At 36.8% G+C, this 20,037-nt stretch overlaps 1 protein-coding gene across 16 annotated transcripts in view; it reads left to right on the forward strand.

The window, feature by feature from the left end:
- The window catches only part of BBX (BBX high mobility group box domain containing), a 274,025-nt gene that overhangs the window by 224,820 nt on the left and 29,168 nt on the right, over window positions 1-20,037 (forward strand). For all 16 annotated transcript variants that reach the window (XM_007985925.3, XM_007985927.3, XM_007985932.3 and 13 more), the window contains 3 exons: window positions 9,697-10,705; window positions 11,786-11,924; window positions 15,409-15,557. In XM_007985925.3, coding sequence (XP_007984116.2) covers window positions 9,697-10,705; window positions 11,786-11,924; window positions 15,409-15,557 — 1,297 coding nt within the window. The remainder of the gene's footprint in view (window positions 1-9,696; window positions 10,706-11,785; window positions 11,925-15,408; window positions 15,558-20,037) is intronic.

Here is a 20,037-nt window from a genome sequence, read left to right on the forward strand (position 1 = left end):
CAGTAGGTCTGTTTTCACACTGCCTTGTTTTTAATCTAGCCAACTCCTTTATAATAGACAATGAAAGACAACGTATAATTAAGAGCAAAATTATATGGTGCATTTTGGAACTACTTACCATTTCTTAGGACAGGTTGAGCATCTCTAATTTGAAAATTAAAAATCCAAAATGGTGTAGAATCCAAAAATTTGAGTTCTGACATGACCTCACAAGCAGAAAATTTCACACCTGACACCATTGCTTTTTGATAGTTCAGTGTACACAAACTTTGTTCCATATACAGTTATTTCAAATAGTGTATGAAATTACCTTCAGACTATTTATATACAGTGTATATGAAACATAAATGAATTTTGTGTTCAGACTTGGGTCCTATCCCTAAGATGTCTCATTATGTATGTGCAAATATTTCACAATTCTAAACAGTCCAAAATCTGAGACACTTCTAATGCCAAAGTTTTCGCATAGGGGATACACAACCTCCGCCAGTTCAATGGTTTCTGCTTCTGTGGTATTACTTTTTATCTAGTACACATAATTTATTTTTCCACTGATCATTTTATTAAATCTTTTAAAGCGGAACACATTAAAAAATGAATATCTTAACATCAGTAGAAAAGAATACATTTTAAAATACATCTGATTCAGAAAGATTAAAGCTTGATGCAGCCAAGGTTTATTTTATCTTTAAAGCAAGTCCCCAATAACAAACTGAGCCTAAGGTATGGTTTTACCTGAACTAAAAGTGTGACAGTCCCCCTGAACCCAGGAACATAAAATATAATCCCTTTACTACACATTTTATCTCACCCCTTCAGTATTTCTATTGAATTGTTTTCTTTGTAATCATTTTGAAGAAGAAAACCTTTTATTCATGGTCTAACATGCACATCCTTAGGAATCCTAGGTATTAACATATTGATTTTTGTTTTTCTCTTGGGAGTGAGTTCCATTTCTTCCAGCACATCACTGTCAGACCCTTCTGACTACATAGAACAGTGAGAAACCTCAGTGTGGTTTTTATTGACAGAGATAAAATATTGGTGATTAATTTCACTGGTATTCTTGGGCGGTATAACTAAGGACAGTATGATTGCTGGGCTGGACCAAGCGGTAGCATGGTCATAATTAGCATTGTTTTTGTTGTTGTTGTTGTTGCTATTTTTTGAGACGGAGTCTCCCTCTGTTGCCCAGGCTGGAGTGCAGTGGCACAATCTCAGCTCACTGCAACCTCTGCCTCCCGGATTCAAGCAATTCTCCTGCCTGAGCCTCCTGAGTAGCTAGGATTACAGGTGCACGCCACCACACCCAGCCAATTTTGTATTTTCAGTAGAGACAGGGTTTCACCATGTTGGTCAGGCTGGTCTCGATCTCCTAACCTCAGGTGATCCACCCGGCTCAGCCTCCCAAAGTGCTGGGATTATAGGCGTGAGCCACCGCACCCAGCCGCCATTGTTTTTTATAGACTTGTAAAGTAACTCTTTCCTTGTGTGAATCAGAATACATTTTAGATTCATAGATTACCTCAGAACTAATGAACCATCCTATTAAACACAATTATCTGTTGAATGCCTTCTTTTTGAAAGGTACTAGGGTATTCTTGAAGGAGAATACAAAAGGTGAACAGAATACATTTTATGCCCACTGAGTTACAGTTATAAAAAAATAAAGTAGTACCTGAGGGAATAGACGATAGTTATCAAATATTTATGCCCATCATTTGATTTAAAACATTAACATTTTAACTACTTTGAATGCAGTCACGGGAATTCCATCTCTGGAAAGTGTCCAGATGATTTTTCATTCTTACTTTTTAAAAAGGTTATTGTCCAATTTAAAATAATATTAGAAGAATACATTGTCATTTACTGAGGCATGTACTGTTTTAATACCTGATTAATAACTCACCCTCTATTAAGGGCAACTTGAGTAAATTAATAATAGCCACTAATTCTGTTTCCCAAAATGCAGCCTTATTCACTTGAGTTCACATTGATTTGTGTTCTTTTATGTCTTCAGTGTGCTTGTATGTGTGCCCATCCATGCATACATTTGTCAGTCCCACTACAGTGTTGATGAGTACATCCAAAAGTAGATGTAAGTGGATCTACTTGTACCCCAGAGTAGAACTGAGCTTTCTTACATGTTTCTTAGAGTTGCTTCTTGAAAAACAACTGATTTGAGGTCTTCCTGAATCTAATTTTGTTGTGTATTTTCTCCCAATGATAGAATCATTCAACCCTAGAATGAACACTTAGAGCAAGGCAGTCTACCAAAGACATGTCATGTTATTAATGATACTAATATGAATATTACTGTTAAGCTAGTATTTATTCCGTATGGCATAAGGCCCCAGAGGGATGGTTATTACAATATATTATTTTAGCTCTGTACTAGGCACTATTTTAAGTACTGTTACATGTGCAGCTCATTGAACCTCACAGTTTTCCCAAGGCAATAATTTTAGCATGCATATTTTATAGATTGAGAAACTGAGGCACAGAAAAATTTAGGGAAAATAGCTACTCAGTAGCAGAGGCTGTCTATAGTCCTAGACAGTCTGGCCCTGGCTCCAGCATCCCTGATTTTTGTGGGGGTTTGGGGGTGTGTGTGTGGGTGTGTGCATGTTTTCTTTTTTTCTTGAGATAGGGTCTTACTGTGTTACTCACACTGGTCTGAAACTCCTGACCTCAAGCGATCCTCTTGCCTCGGCCTCCCAAAGCGTTGGGATCATAGGTGTGAGCTAACCTCACCTGGCCCATCCCTGCCTTTTGAAACTGCCTTCCAGTACATCACTGTCAGACTTTTTTGACTACACAAGACAGTGACCACCGATGGCTACCAACTGCCTTTCCTCAGCTCCTGTGTTCTCTGCTTCCACCTGAGTTCCTCCAGTAAGAGGCACTGGCTGGAGACTGGGGAATGGGAGGACGGGAGAGGCCAGGGATTTGCTTACATCCAAGAGTGATGCATCTTATAAATGTTACTACATTCGTATCTGTTCCCAGGTTTTGTTTATGTCTTGTAGAAATGCCTAATATGCAGTGGAACAAATATCAAAAATAAAAATTATGGAATTTATTTGTAATTATTTTCATATTAATAGACAAGAAACTAAAGTGCTTAGAAGAAGATGCTTAAAAGGAGAATGCTTTAGAAGGAAAATGCTTTAAAAAGTCAAATATATACTTTTCACGTAAGGAAAAATGAGTTTAAAAAAATTCAGAGACTGAACATGCAAATAAGCACTAAAATGGAAAAAGGACCAAGGTCAATGAGAATGTCTGTCTGTCTCTCCACACACATATACACATCCAATCTCAGTAAAAGAATGAGGAAGATTTTTTCAAATTGTGATTATGCATAAACTCTAATGAATTCATTTGTAAAAGAATATAAATCTTGCTTGACAACCAAGGAGAAATACAAAAATACAAAAGTATGGTATTGACTAGTAAGAAAAAAGTTACTCTAAAATCCAGTATGAGGTAGGGCTTGGCAAAAACAAACAAGTCTTAAGACAATTTTCAGCTGTTGAGAGCTACATAAAGAAATTGGCTTTGTCTGGAGTAGAGAAAGTAAAGCCAACAAGAAACAAGAGAAGGTAAACTATATAATTATTGCTTTTGTCACCATTTGGTGGGGGGCAAGGAAAATTATGATCAAACCAAAAAGTATAGGTAAAAAAAGAAGATAAGTATATATTAAATCAAAGTTAGAAAAAGCTAGAATATGATTCCTCAAGGATCTAGAACCAGAAATACCATTTGACCCAGCAGTCCCATTACTAGGTATATGCCCAAAGGATCATAAATCATTCTGCTATAAAGACACATGCACACATATGTTTATTGCAGCACTGTTCACAATAGCAAAGACTTGAAACCAACTCAATTGCCCATCAATGATAGACTGGATAAAGAAAATGTGGCACATATACACCATGGAATACTAGGCAGCCGTAAAAAAGAATGAGTTCATGTCCTTTGCAGGGACATGGATGAAGCTGGAAACCATCATTCTCAGCAAACTAACACAGGAACAGAAAACCAAACACTGTATGTTCTCGCTCATTAGTGGGAATTGAACAATGAGAACACATGGACACAGGGAGGGGAGCATCACACACTGGGACCTGTCACAGGGCAGGGGGCTAGGGGAGGGATAGCATTAGGAGAAATACCTAATGTAGATGACGGATTAATGTTGCAGCAAACCACCATGGCACGTGTATACCTATGTAACAAACCTGTACATTCTGCATATGTATCCCAGAACTTAAAGTGTAATAATAATATATATAATATATTGTTTATTTTATATATTATTTTTATTTATATATTTATTTTATATATTATATAAAATATATTATATATAAATAATATACACACACACACACACAGACACACACACACATCCCAGAGTCAACAGGGAACTGGTAAAGAGGCATCAGGGTAAGGCAAAGGCAGCTTCTCTTCCATGGATGTGAAGATACATATATGTATCCAATTTTAAAAAAGGAGAAAAAGCTAGAATACAGTACACATGATCTTAGTATATTAATTCAGGTTTCTGACAACGGAAAAAACAGATTGTAGGATACCACAAGACCTTGCAAATTGGGTTTCAATCTCACTTTTGGTAATCTTTGACAAGTTGTGTGAAATAGGAGAGCTCAATAGGAACAAAAAGGGGAAAAGTTCACTGTAATTTTTAAAAATAATAAGCCTGATTTCTAAAATACAGACTATTAATTCCTAGAAACCTTTGAAAATTATTTTAATTGGAAATTCATTCTAATCATGTTTGAATCCACAGAAAAGAAGATGAAAACAGAGAATTATCCAAGTTTCTCTGAAAAGGGTCATTGTCAAATATGCCAGAGTCTCTTTGCCCTGCCCACTGCCTTTTGCCCCACGTGACTGCTGACTGCCTTTTCTTGGCTCTAGGCCCCCTGCTTCCACGCAGGTTCTGCTAATGGGAGACACTGGCAGGAGATTGGGAGATGGGAGGCAGGGAGAGGCCAGGGTCAACAGGGAACTGGTAAAGAGGCATCAGGGTAAGGCAAAGGCAGCTTCTCTTCCATGTTCCAGCGCTCTCCAGATAGGTGAGCCATGCTTCCATCTTCCACTGGGCTTCAGTGTCACTCTTTCCCCATTGTTTCTTCTGTGGCTTTCTGCTGTCCCTAACCCCTGTGTTGCCTCACCACCTCCTGTTTGGGTGTCTCAGTTCTTCGTGGCCTGTGTAACTAACCTAATCCCTGCCTTAAATTCCCACTGCTAGTTACGCTTTAGGTTGCTTCCGTTTGCCTAATTAGACCCTGACTGGTACAAAAGCCAGCCTCATTTTCTATTTGGTATAGTTACGGTTGGTCATAAAATTGAGTAAGAGAATGCTGTTGGCATGCCGTATCCAGATTTTAGCAAGACTTTTGACAGATAGTGTTACAATGTTTTGTGAACAAAATGGGAGGATTTCAACTGGATGAGAAAAAAGTATTCTTAGATTGCTGAAGTTTATTAATGTTCAGATCATCTTCATGAAAGGGCTCTAGAAGTTTGGCAGAAGGCCCTGTCCTTAGCCATGTTTTACTCAACATTATTACCAAAGATTTGGACAAAGACATGAAAAGCAGCTTTATTTAATGTGTGTATAGTACAAAGATGGAAGATAATTCACATTTTGAAGAGATAAACGTAATAAGAAAAAGGGGAAAGTCTTGCATCTAAGTGCAAAACATAAATTATAAAAATACAGAATAAAAGAGACCAAGTTTACCAGCCTATTATGTGGGTATGGAAATCCAGGATTTTACATGACCATAAACCCAACACAAGCCAGATGGGTGACCTATTTAAAAAAAAATTAATCTCTGGGTCCCATTAAAAGAGCATTCCTATAAACTGACAAGTAGTTACCCCTTCTAATCTAGTATAGGCTAGGAACATAATCTTAGACAGATATTGTTAAGTTGAAATAGCCAGCCAAACGCAGTGGCACATGCCTGTGCTTCCAGCACTTTAGGAGGCTGAGGCAGGAGGATCGCTTGAGGCCAGGAGTTGGAGAGCATCCTATGCAACAGAGTAAGACCCCTATTCTCTACAGGGGCGGGGGGGAAAAAGGCCGGGCATGAACCTGTAGTCCTAACTACTCAGGAGGCTGAAATGTGAGGATCACTTGAACCCTGGAGGTCGAGGCTACCATGAGCTATGATCATGCCACTGCACTCCAGTCTACCTAATAGAGCAAGATGCTGTCATTCATAGATAGATAGATAGATAGATAGATACATACATACATACATACATAGGTAGCTCTCTGATAGATAGAAAAAATTTTGAAGTATCCATTTTCCCCAACCTTTGTAAAGCTTTGTATCATTTACAAGTTGTGTTTGCATATACATTTCTTCACTTTTGCCTCACAACAGCCCAATGTAGGATATACTGTTACCCCATTTCTCAGCCTCTGTTTCCTCGTAGGGCTTCAAGTCTAAGTTATATAGCTTACTGTTGTGGCTTTAAGCAAACTAGGATGCTTGGTCATGAGCCCAGCCTCTTTCAATAAAACCCATCTCATTTCAGGACACCTACTGCATCTAGGTAAGAGGGATCCAACTTTTGAAGTGTGGAAGCATTTACATGTGATGAGCTGTTAAGGGAAATGGGAAGAGACTTCCGGGAACATAAAGTCTGTCTTCAAGTATCGTATCTGTGCTATGAGCAAGAGTGAATTCATGTGCTTCAGGGAACAGAACTCAGGCTGATTGATTTTTGCTCAATATTTTAAAAATTCCAGCAGAACTGTTGTCTGATAGAGTGATATGCTCACTGTCTTTGTGCAAAAGTTGGTTCACTAATTCTCAGGAATACTGTAGTAAAATGAATTCCTGCAGTGGGTAGGTTAAAGTAGAAAACCTAGAGTGACACCCAACTCTGAGAGTCTGATTGGGTTTTCGGTTAATGAGTAGATTTGCGATTTGTAGTTTTAATTCAGAGTTATTTGATTTACGTTTATAGTTTCACTTCCAGCAATATAATTGTTTTTCCTATAATTTAGGATTAACATACTCTGTTTGTGAAAAAATTCTTAAGAGCCTGAAATGAGGAAGTAAAGCATGACTAGTGTTCGGTGTAATTACCTACACAAGAAATATTGTGCTATTTCCCAGAATACATCCCCAGAGTGAATGTCTGTATTTGTTCCATTTCATTCCTAGCTGTAGAATCCTATCAGGGGTGATGAGAGAATCATTTTGAAATATATTGAAGCCTAGAATAGAGTTTGCAAAGTATTATTAAGTTTGCTAAGATGAACCTGTGCAAATGCAAACTGTCAGCACACCACTAAAAACTACTGCCTGTATGATGAAGGTTCCTGAGCTGACCTATTAAAAGCCACCAGAGTGACAGTGGTGGAAAAAACATAAAATGTACCTTGAGAATGCTTTTCTAGCCTTCTCTCCAGAACTAGTATAATTTCTCTCCCCCAGCATGGGATAGGTATTCATGAAGGGGTATAGTAGTTGAGAAAGGAAAATAAAAATTATTTCAAAACTGATATAAAAGCAGTACATTCTCCCATAAGAGTAAAACATGCAGGGAATATTAAAGGTTTCAGTGATTCAGAATTAAGATAACATTTTGCTTTGAGCTTATTTCTGGTTATGTTTAATAAAGAGAAGTTCATAGTCTTCATAGCCACTTGCGGAGGTCTAAAGGTTAGCTTACCTGAGTTCCTGAAAAAGACAGCTCTGTTGTGAATCCTTAATATTTCATGTCTTCCCTGTGAATGATCTGAAGGGCTGTGTGCTCTTGTCATGTTCATTTTTTTAATTGCAGTGTCTGCCTCTCCCCACCCTTTCTTTAATTTCTTCCCAGACTTACTAATCATAACATAATTCTCACAGGAAGATTGGTGATGCATTGAAAATACTAAGAGAAAAATGAGGTAAAAGAGCATCTGGTATTTAATTCAATGTATTATCCATCTAAAAATGAATTTTACAGATGGTAATGATCTCTGACAACTTGCCATTTAATAAAATGATGGTTTTTTAAAACAAATCAGTTTCCTACCCATGTGCTTGATTTTGCATTGACTCAGCAACTCCCAATACTCTTTCCCTTCTAAGTTGCTAATACAAAGTAGATAAAATAAGTTATGACTGAGACTTCCTTTGCTGCCCTTGACCAAATCAGCATCATCAATCTCTTTATAAGTTCCTCAAAGGCAGACAGACATGACCTTACTGATTTTCATATCATTAGTGTCCTCCATGGGGGCTGGCATTTTGGGAGCCTTGCAGTTAAGTGTGTATAAATGAAAACCCAGACACTGAAAACAAGTTTTGCAATAAGCTTAAATTTCCCCTTTTGAAAAATAGCTCTATATTAAAGTTTCAAAGTATCTGGGAGCCAGAGAGGAAAATGACAACTTTCCCCTTGAATGTTCTGTACATGAAATTTGGGGAGTTTTGATGATGAATATAAAAACTTAACCAAATTGGGGCCAGATGTGTTTTGGTATTCAGAATCTTTCAGATTTTAGAAAAATTATACAGTAGATACATATTACACTAAGTAACTTCTCCAGTGCATATTCGAATGCATCACTGTTCCAATACCAAAAGTGTATGAATGGTCACAGTAAGTGAAATAAACTGTTTAAGACTAAAGTTTCAGGTTGGTTCAGGTCAGAATTTGCAGCCAATTGAGTTCACATCAGATCAAATTTGCCAGCAAATGAGTTAAGAAAACAAAACCAAAAGTTTGTTCTCAGAGCTTTTGTGACTTCAGAGTTGTCTATCAGCATTTGTGGACCTATAATGTTTTGTTCATTATTCAAAACCTTCTATAATTGTTTAGCAATTCATCATATCATTTCTAATTTCAAGTGGACAGGTAGAAATTATTTCTGTTTTCCTCATTTCCCTTGGAAAAAAAGAAAAGGCAAACATCTGAACAGAGTTTGGGGATTATTAAATACAGGTTGAGCATTCTTAATCTGAAAATCCAAACTCCAAAATACTGCCAAATCCAAAACTTTTTGTGCACCAACAAGAGGCTCAAAGAAAATGCTCATTGGAGCATTTTGGATTTCTGCTTTTCAGTTTAAGAATTTTCAACCGGTAAGTAATATAATGCAAACATTCCAAAATCAAAAAAATATCCAAAATTTGAGACACTTTTGTTTTCAAGCATTTAGGATAAGGGATATTCAACCTGTACTACAATTAAGTACATCGTCTCACTTAGACCACACAGAATCCTCTGAGATAGGCTCTAGGATCATTTTCCTTTTACAAAAGCGACAGAGGAATGAGGGGGCAAGTGATTCATTCTGGGTCACAAAGTTAATAAGTAGCAAAACTAAGAATCAGACTTGGGTCTTTCAACTCCGAATCCCTTCCTCCTTCTACCAGGTCTTGTTTTCATAGGAAAAGCTTCTGTTGAAGCTGGGAAATGACAATTCAGAGATATGTTTGACGAGCGTTAAATGACTGTATAACAGTGCCCACAGCCTTCTATTAATTTGATTCATTTCAGTTAGTTTGGCAGAAGTGGGCTGATTGTTGTAAAGTTTAAAATGTGTTTTGATTATTTTTAAAACGGATATAATTGAAAACTTTAATTTTGAAGGTGGAATAATAAGGATATTTTTGGATGCTCTCCCATTTTGTTTTAATTGTTTAGATGTGCCTGGCATCAGAAGGAATGAAAATGGAAGAATCAAAGCTAATAAAAGCAAAAGAATCCGATAGTGGAAGAATTAAAGAATTAGAGAAGGGAAAGGAAGAAAAAGAAATTAAAAGGGAGAAAACAGATGAAACCAGGTTACAGAAGGAAGCAGAATTTGAAAAATCAGCTAAGGAAAATGTAAGAGATTCTAAGGAATTGAGAAATTTTGAGGCGTTGCAAATAGATGACATAATGGCCATAAAAATGGAAGATCCCAAAGAAATTAGAAAGGAAGAGTTAGAAGAAGATCAAAAATGTAGTCATTTTCCTGATTTTTCTTATTCTGCCAGTAGCAAGATAATAATTAGTGATGTTCCCAGTAGAAAGGATCACATGTGCCATCCTCATGGAATTATGATCATTGAGGATCCTGCAGCATTAAACAAGCCAGAAAAGCTAAAAAAGAAAAAGAAGAAAAGCAAAATGGATCGACATGGAAATGATAAATCCACACCCAAGAAGACTTGCAAAAAGAGGCAGTCTTCTGAGTCTGACATTGAGAGCGTCATATATACCATTGAAGCCGTCGCAAAAGGAGACTGGGGAATAGAGAAACTTGGAGATACCCCTCGCAAGAAGGTCCGCACATCCTCAAGTGGCAAGGGAAGCATTTTGGATGCCAAGCCACCAAAGAAAAAAGTGAAATCAAGAGAGAAGAAAATGTCAAAGGAGAAATCCTCAGATACCACCAAAGAGTCAAGACCTCCAGATTTCATTAGTATTTCTGCTAGCAAGAACATTTCTGGTGAGCCGCCAGAGGGTATAAAAGCAGAACCATTGACGCCCGTGGAAGATGCACTACCACCCAGCCTATCAGGACAGGCCAAGCCTGAGGACAGTGACTGTCACAGAAAAATAGAAACCTGTGGTTCCAGGAAATCCGAGAGGTCTTGCAAAGGTGCTCTTTATAAAACCCTGGTGTCTGAGGGCATGCTCACCTCTCTGCGAGCTAATGTTGACAGAGGTAAGTAACTCCTACAGACCTGAAAAGAATTCAAAAACCAAGCAGAATTTCACCTTTAGACCTATTGAAAACAACTGCTATAAAGCACAACATGGTATCAAAATAATTCCTTATATTTGTACATTTCTTTACGGTTTATAGATCATAATTATTTGTTATTTTACATGTTTTCTAGCACCATTAACGGAAGTGTATTCATTTTTTAGGTAGTTTTCAGGATGTATTTCAAGTAATTTTAATCTCTTCTTCCCCCCGCTGGTATTGGCTGGCTCTTTGTTTTGAAAGATGACTATTAAATATTCAGAGCTTTGGGTTTGGTTTTTAAAACTGATGGAATTTCCTGAATCAAGCACGTATGTTTGTCAGAATCTTCACCTGTAGGCTCCAGAAGCAAATGTCTTATGTAGTTCTCTTCATTAGGTAATCAAAGCTGTAACTGAAGTGGGCCAGGCACAGTAGCTTATACTTGTAGTCCTAGCACTTTGGGAGGCCAAGGCGGGTGGATCACTTGAACCGAAGAGCTCTTTAACACATTATAATATCCAGAAAATAGTTAATGTGTTTACCTTTATTCCATTGAGTGTTTTATATAAATCCTCTATTTTAAAATATAGCATCTGGCTGGAGGACTACCTTTTGCCGAGCTATATTCCAACAAAAAGTGTGAATCCTAGGTTTAACAAGCCCCAGATGAAGATACTTGGGCCTATTTCATCCACAGGGATGTCAGTTCAGTGAGTTTTAGGGAAATTAGAATGGATAGTGCCCACCAGCAAAGGACTCCTATACCTTGGCTGGTTCTTGAATGGAAAAGCTAGCAGCAGTTAGTCTGTCTCTTTGAGTCATGTGATACCTGTTGAATTACATGACAATTAATCCCAGAAGCTCTAAGTCACTTTTCTGCATGTTCCGTTATTAAAGGTGGTCCAGCATGAATCACTCTGAGAACTCTGAAATAGCTACAGTTAGCATCATGCAAATGATATGCAAGCAGTCGAGAGGTTGCTTGTGAAACAACTAAGATCATCTCCCCTCACCCACCCATCTACCAAACACATCCTTTGTCATGAATTTTCTTAGGAAAACGAAGCTCAGGAAAAGGAAACTCCTCTGATCATGAAGGGTGTTGGAATGAAGAAAGCTGGACATTTAGTCAGAGTGGGACCAGTGGGAGCAAGAAGTTCAAGAAGACAAAGCCAAAGGAAGACTGTCTCCTTGGGTAAGTGCCTGTGAGCACAATCACCTGTACTACACAAGCGTCAAGTGTGGGTAGGATTTTCAAGGTAACAAATCACTGATTATTCATGCTTGTTCTTTGACTACTCACTCAGCACTGCCTGCAGTCTTAGTAGGCACCCTAGTGAACACAAATCAAGTGCATCACATCATTCCTGTTGTTAACATGGTCATGCGAATGACAATATCATTCACATTTTGAGAACAGTGAAAATATATAGACTTTAGACTTGGACCTGGGTTTGAATCGACATCCCTTCACCAGGATGCATTTTTCCAAGTGAAGCTTAGAATGGATAGTATTAACATGTTTACATTTTGCCCATTTTACATACTGTATATATTTATTTTTTATAAAATATCATGACAGCTGAAAAATGTAAGGTAAATGAAATTTTGCTTCTATCTCCAACCTTGTTTTGTTCAAACTGTCTTCTGTTGCTCTAAGCTAAAAATATGAGGTCAAATATTCTGCTGTAGAGAACATTCAATACATTAATTGTGTGTTGAAACGCAGTATTAAGCAATGGTATGCATCAAGATAAAATCCCTAAGAATTATTTTATATTTAATGTTATGCCATTATTTTATATTTAATGTTATGCCAAAGACTGTTAATAACCATCTTAATATAAAGCTTTTTGTTAGTTAGGAGAGCCAATACTTTATATTGGTGAGGAAAGTATCTGCATATTCAGTTAGACTATTTTGAAAATTCTTGAGATTTGTTGTTGGCTCAATTGTTGGCTCAATTTGAAAAGAATACTTTGAATAGAAATAAGTACATTGTTAATAAGTACAATGAAATAAGTACATTCACCATATTTTTTTCCAAAGTGTGTTTAAAGCTATGCAAATTGTATGCATTGGGTGTATTGTATTTGGTTTATTCATAATACTTGCATATCTGTTTGTGAAATGATATATTTTTCCTGAGATGTTACAGTGCTTTAAGTCTGACTAATTCTAAGACTCTAGGTCATCACAAAGTAGCGAGGTAGAAATTATTTCCCATAGTGCTGTCTCTTTAAGATTATTTTTATTGAAATGATATATTTATAATTTTATGTATTTCATTTCTAATATTTTAAAAAATCCAAAGTACTTAAAATTAGTTTTGCTTATAATTTTATGTATTTAATTTCTAATATTTTAAAAAATCCAAAGTACTTCAAACTAGCTTTGCTTACATTTCACTTAAGTAATGACATGAAAATCCTCATATTTCAGTGTCAAATTATAGTTTAAATGCCGAATATCTTTTTAAAATGACCCGCAAGCATCTAGACCAGTGCTCTCTGAAGTCTAGAATTACTGCCACTGCCTTGTGGGTCTGCACACCGAGAGAGGAGCAGGTGTTATGTAGGCAGTGTGAGGTCCTAGGGGAATAAAGCAAGCATTGAGGCTCCCCAACAGAAGCATTTCTCTGATGCTTCTAGTAGAAACTGCTGAAGCTGTAAGAGAGATTTTCATCAATTTTCTTTGAGGAACAAGATAAGTGAAACAATCTTGAAAATCTGTTCCTGAAAAGAGATTGGTATGTGGATTGTATGTGTTTGTTTTTTAATCATTTCTGAGGAAGGCACGTGTATAACTGGGAGATGGTTTTTTTATAGCTTTAAATTAACAGTAAACTTCAATGCCTTTTCCTCCTTTCTCCCTCTAAATATTGGCCTGTCAGGATTTGAGTATTTGGGTTTGCCTTGTTCAGAACACGCCAGAATAATACTTAAGCAGGGAGAAATGCCATTTCCTGTCAGTCTGCTCTGAGAGTTGTAGATGAGCATTTTAAACCTTTTTTTATCTCAGAAAATGTGCTACCTGTTAACTGTAGCCAAGAAAAATTTTCTCAGTATTGACAGATCTAATTTTATAGACATCTCTAAGAAAAACATAAATGATTATTATTGTTCTCTTTTTAAGAAAAGTCTCAAGAGACCTTATGAGTTACATCTCACATTTTCTGTTTTCTTCTGGGTATTCAGAGTATCTGAAAAATTCACAACTTATAGACAGCTTTCTGATAGTATTTGATTAGTATCCAATTGTATCTGATTTTCCATCAGAATAAACATTTTTTAACTGAATGAGAAATGGTGATGTTATTAAGAGAAAAACATCACCTCCACCTGTCACCCTTCATTGCTTTGATAGAACTTAGTACAGTAGTTTCCCCTTAGCCATATTTTTGCTTTCTGTGATTTTGGGTCTGAAAATACTAAATAGAAAAATCCAGAAATAAACAATTCATAAGTTTTAAATTATGCACCACAATGAGTAGCATGATGAAATCTCATGCCATCCCACTTCATTCCACCCAGTGCATAAATCATACCTTTGTCTATCATACGCCACTGTACAGTATGCATGTATAGGAAAAAAAAATGTAGCATATGTAAGTTTCAGTACTGTCGGCGGTTTCAGGCATCTACTGGGGGACTTGGAGCATATCCCCCCTCCAGTAAGGGGGTGCTTCCGTAATTGCCATTTCCTGTTGACCATTCAATTGGTCATCTGACCCTCTTATCTCTGCTTCTCAACTCTTGCATATTCCTCCAAAACAGTTGTAGTTAAAAACATTTTTAACTACACCCTTAGCTAGCAGCCTAACACATTTGCTTCTTATAAGCTGGTACTAAAATTGCTCTCCTCTTCCCAATACACCTTCCATTTTCCATCTACCAGACACAGCAGGTCTCCTACAGCCTCTTCCATCTGTCTAGGTTGCATGTTAGTTTAATAAGTCTCACTAAATGGAAGTCAGAAGCCAGCCTAGGATCCAGCAGGCATGTTGCCATTGCTGTGGAGCCCTAGAGACAGCACCAGCCCAAAGATTGCCGAACTTTGCTGGTGGCATTTCTGAAGTCATTGGTGATTTAAGTTAAAGCATGTTGCCTCTGTGCCATTGCATTCATTGAAAACTGGCTTTACTTTGCTCATTGAGTGTTTTGTCTTCATTCTAGTCAACTCTCCAGAATGTTTTCCTAATAATAATGGTTTTTGTTTTGTATGTTTTAACCAAACAGTAGTCAGTAAATTTTTTAAAAGGAACTAATCTTACAAAACTACCAATATATTACCAATAAGCTTGCCATAAATACATGTATATGAATCTGTAAAATGAGAAACTATATGAACAGAGTATGCTTTGTATAGAACTCTGTGAAAAATTCCCATGCTAGTGGAGAGAATGCCAAATTCCCCAGTTCAGAAATATTCCAATATAAATGATGTTTCTACTTTTCTAAGGTAATAACATAACCTGTCACATGAGTTTACTGAGAAAACTGTGTTGGTAAATCTCAAGCATTTCAGAAAAGGTGTTTTTTCCTTTTACAGAATTTACTTACATTCCCTAATTCCCAGAGACCCTGTTTTCAAATAGAATATCTTAAAATCTATTTCATGTCATTTTCTGTGTCATATTTGGTCATGTGCTGATTGATTCCCCTCTCCCCTTTCAATAGCTCTGCAAAGCTGGATGAAGAATTTGAAAAAAAATTCAACAGCCTCCCTCAATATAGTCCTGTTACATTTGACCGGAAATGTGTACCTGTCCCAAGAAAAAAGAAGAAGACTGGAAATGTGTCCTCAGAACCGACTAAAACCAGCAAAGGTTAGATGTGACCTGTACCTTCCTGCCATGTGATCAGAATCTCAACTGACCCTTCAGCTAAGCTTTTAGCTCCCTTTAGACATGTAATTGGATTTGGAATTGAGGCAGTAGGGAGTTAGAATCTCAGGTTGCTTTCCAAGGTTATCTTTGTCCCTTTTTTCTTCCTTATTTTCTGTAGCTCCATTGGCATCTCCGTCTGTATATTTGCCCGTAATGATGTAGCTAAGCTTTTACAAAAATGTTATACATGGTCTTCAACCTCCTGCTCTCCAGAATTCTAATTTGGAATGTTAACCTTTTCTTGAACAGAAACTGCTGGTTGAATCCAGTTCTTCTGTTCCCTGTGTCTGCAACAGGTTGAACTCTGGGACTGTAAATCATTCTTTTCACCTGATAAGCAGATGCTAACTACTCTTTACTGACATTATAGACCAAAGGAAAACAAAACTACCTGAAATCCTCCAGCAACGTGTGTGTGTGTGTGTGTGTGTGTGTGTGTGTGTATAATTGGTTTTGTTAAATTTAAAGAATGCTTTGTTTAGTATATTCATTTTCAAGTAATCAGCTTCTCCACTGCCTATATCAGGGAAGCTTTTTTAAAATTATCAACATGACTTGGATGGATCTCAGCATTCATCAGTGACAATGCTGTAATCCTAAAGGGTGTAAGAGGGTGGGGGCATTTTCAGTGGTCTCATCACCTGAGACCACTGCTGACATTTGTGGGACAGGTACTGGAGTACTAAATATCTTGCCCTTCAAGCACACTGAATGACTGTATTACCCAAAATGGCAACATTGCTTGCATTGAGAAACTTGTCTTCTGATTTTTCTTAAGGTCTAAAGATTGGTAGGGAAAATGTACCTCTAGTTTTCCATACAGATGTGAAAGACTTCATTCAGTTGGCTCTCCTATAAGGACATGGAATAGAGAGATGAAGAACTTGGGTGGCTGAGCTATAGTTGCTTTCAAGATCAAACTGGAGCAGGATTTGCTGGAAGAGTTCTTTTAATTATCCTGCAAAAGTTGCTGCCTATTGCCTGCTTCATCAAATTGGATAATTTAATCAAATCAAAATAATTCCATTCTTTTGTATTTTAAATAGACTGATTAATTGATCAGATATAAATATTAACAAAGAGATATAATTTCATGCATTTTAGGGAATATTTAAGGTATATAGATGAGGGAAAATTACGGTTTATTCTCTGGAGAAACCTGAACCTTTCTCCTTCAAAGCCTAAAAACCCTTTGCACACTGGAATTGACACAACCAAACAGGGTCAATTTGAGATCTGTATCTCAAGACAGAACTGAAAGGTTGAAGAAAATTTCCCCTTCATGATTAAAGCCAGGGAGGTATATAAAAGTCATTTTAGAATTAGCTCAGTTTTCCTCTGTGGTTAATAAAAACAAGTCTAGTGAATAAAGAACTAAAAAAGAAATGTTGTTGCATCGTCAAGTTTGCTCATCTGAGAAAATAAAATAGGGTTGTATCAAGATCTTCCAAGGTAGAAATAAAGTAGACTTGTAGACAGGTAGGGAGCTGAGCACCATAATGGATTGCCAAATGAAATGACAATCTCTGTGCCCTGGAGATATTTAGGAATAGGAAAAGTAGTCCATGAGCCGAAAGATGCCAAGTGTCTTGAGCTCCCATAATTCTTAGATTTAAAGTTGCTGATAAATACCTGACAAGCCAATAAAATGGAACTTAATTGATAGATGGGCAGGATGTTATTCCTTCTTCCACTCCCAAAACATTCACGTTAGAGCTCTGAAGTTGGCTGAATTATCTCTCAGGGAATGTAACAATAGATTTATTTTTGTAAAGCTATAAAACCCTGAAGTTAGGATCTATTTTCATGAGACCTTCTCTTGGGTCTTAGTTGTCTGTTATACGATTTTTCTCTCCCAGCTGAGATTAACAGTATTTCTTTTGATGTGAAATAGCTTTTTGGAGCTTTGGATTATACTTCATACAATATCATCTTAACTCTTCCATTATACCTCTCAAGCCACAAAGTCACTGGTTTTTACACAGTATATCAGTAATTACATTTGTGGGGAGTCTTCAAAGATGAGATTTTGTTCCACCTTCTGATTTGTGAAGCAAAATGCAATTAAAATAAGCAGAAATTAAATAATATATTATCTATTCAGCAAACTAAAGAAATAGTATTTGTGACTGATTGTAATTTGGCATTAGCAGCACCAATGTACTAGACTACAAGTTATTATTAATGAAATTATCATACCAGCTGTGCTGTAATTGCCTGATCTTTAGGGGATAGAGGAAATTATTTTCTTAGACTCTAGACCCTTTCCACCTCTGCGTAATGAATCATTCAGAGCAAACATTGTGTATGAGATCATTAGTTCATTAGTAAAAGAGTATATCTCCATCAGAAACCTAATTTTTCCTCTAATAATTTGCCATTTGTCTATATTTTTTCGTTTGTCATCATTCAATATTCATTATATTTTCCTTCATGACTTATACTAGGTGCCTTTTTAGGTACTTCAGCTTACATAAAATGTATAGAATTTTTCTAAAATGTAATTTCTAGTAGAAATTTGTATGTATGTATTTATGTAGTTGTATATCTCAAAGTCGTAGTACCTGCTTGAGTTTATTCCTCTGTTTACCCAATAGTCTCATATTCGTATCTGCATTTCTAAGGAGTGTCCTCCTGTCTTTGCCATGGTTATCCTACTATCTCTGCCCTGCCTCTTATGTCTGTGTCATAGGTCTTGTCAAAAACTTTACAATGAAAAGGGATGAAAATAACTTTAAAAGCCACTTGGACTATGTTATAGTAGAACAGAGCATGATGACAGAAATAGGATTTCCCTTTCCTTCTAAAAATGAATTATCCAATAAATTCTAATCTAACTAACTCACAATGCAATTTAGCTGAATCAGCCCAAACTTGATGTTTTCTGAGTTATCTCTCTGTTATTTTAAAACATTTTAAAGGAAAGCTTTAAATTATATGTCTAAATTTAATTGTAACTTCCTAAGAGATTTGTTTTACACGTTTACATGTACTGATAATGTATGAAGCATTGTTTACGAAAGTATTAGAAGTCAGAGTTCTCTGTAGAATAGTAATTTTTCAGTGAAAGTAGGATCATGGAGAAAAAGAATTGTGTTGAAATTATGCCTTATCTTGACTTACTAGACTCACTTCTTCACTGTATTCCTTCTATCTTTACATAGTTCCTTGGCCTATTATCAAACATACTATTGATCCTTCTTATGTTTTTTTCAATCCACACTTACATTTTAAGGCTAAAATTTAAAAATGTTAAGGCATTGAGTATTTTAAAAAATCACAGTGGCAATATAAGAAGCAAGTTTACAAGATTGAAAAGACAGAATCCCTTGTTTGGGGTAGAGCCAAGCCAACCGTACTTTCAGTTTTAGAGAACTGAAATGTGATGATAGATCTCCTGTTAGGAAATTTTAGCTTCTAGGTTGGACAGAGTTCTGTATCTTTCTCCGTAACTGTTTGGAAGTCTCTGCTGCCACCAAATTTCTTCAGGAATATGGTGGCTGCACCTTTGCAGGTATAAAAGGTATATCTGATACAATTTTGAGTTCCTTAACAATGTATGCATGTCCAGCCCAATGAAATGGCTCCTCCCTCTCAATGAATCTTAACTTGATTGTGACTGATTGACTCAGAGAACTTATTCAAGTCAGTAAAGGCACGTGCCCTGCAGGTGGGAGCACATTGCTATAAATTATTGCATAGGAATATATTTTTTCATTGGTTACTCATTACTTACAAGTCCAATACAGAAATGGCAGCCATTTATAAAGCCATTTATATATAGTTCAAAAACATGAAACTATAGAACCTGGGCAAAAGCCACCACCACCAGAGTTAAGCCTGACATTTGTTTCTGACAACAGATGTAAAGGGCAGGTTCACTTAATTCACCTTACTCACTGACCTTGAAAAAGTATCGTGCTAGGCTCATGCTGAAGTGGCTCCTGTGTCACTGCAACTTCTCACCCCCAAAACATTCATTTTTCAGCAAACCTTGAACATTAATGTTCTGGAAAGGTTATCATGTCCTTCTGGTACCCCTCTTAACTTCTCGGCTTGTCGTTTGGCCCTTTTGTTTTCTGCCCAGCTGTGAAGTTGAGGTGCAAAGAAGATTGATACCTTCAGAATACAGGTCATCTGCCCAAAAACTTAAGTGGAGACCTAAGCCAGTTTGCATACCAGCAGTGAGTGATTTTTTTTTCATAAGGAAGCTGAAGCTGATGCAGATATTCCCTCAAGAAATTTGGTAGGGAAAGAGATGGGACGGAAGCTTGAGGTATCATAGTAGAGTGAAGAACAGTTGTGAATATGTGTTTTCTGAATGATTCCTTCTAAATCCCTTCTACATTTTACTTTCTACCATTCTTCTTCCTCCGTGGATACTTCTACATTAATGTAATAATTGACAAAGGAAAAAATA

Source organism: Chlorocebus sabaeus, chromosome 22 (assembly GCF_047675955.1).
Source record: "Chlorocebus sabaeus isolate Y175 chromosome 22, mChlSab1.0.hap1, whole genome shotgun sequence".
NCBI lineage: Eukaryota > Metazoa > Chordata > Mammalia > Primates > Cercopithecidae > Chlorocebus > Chlorocebus sabaeus.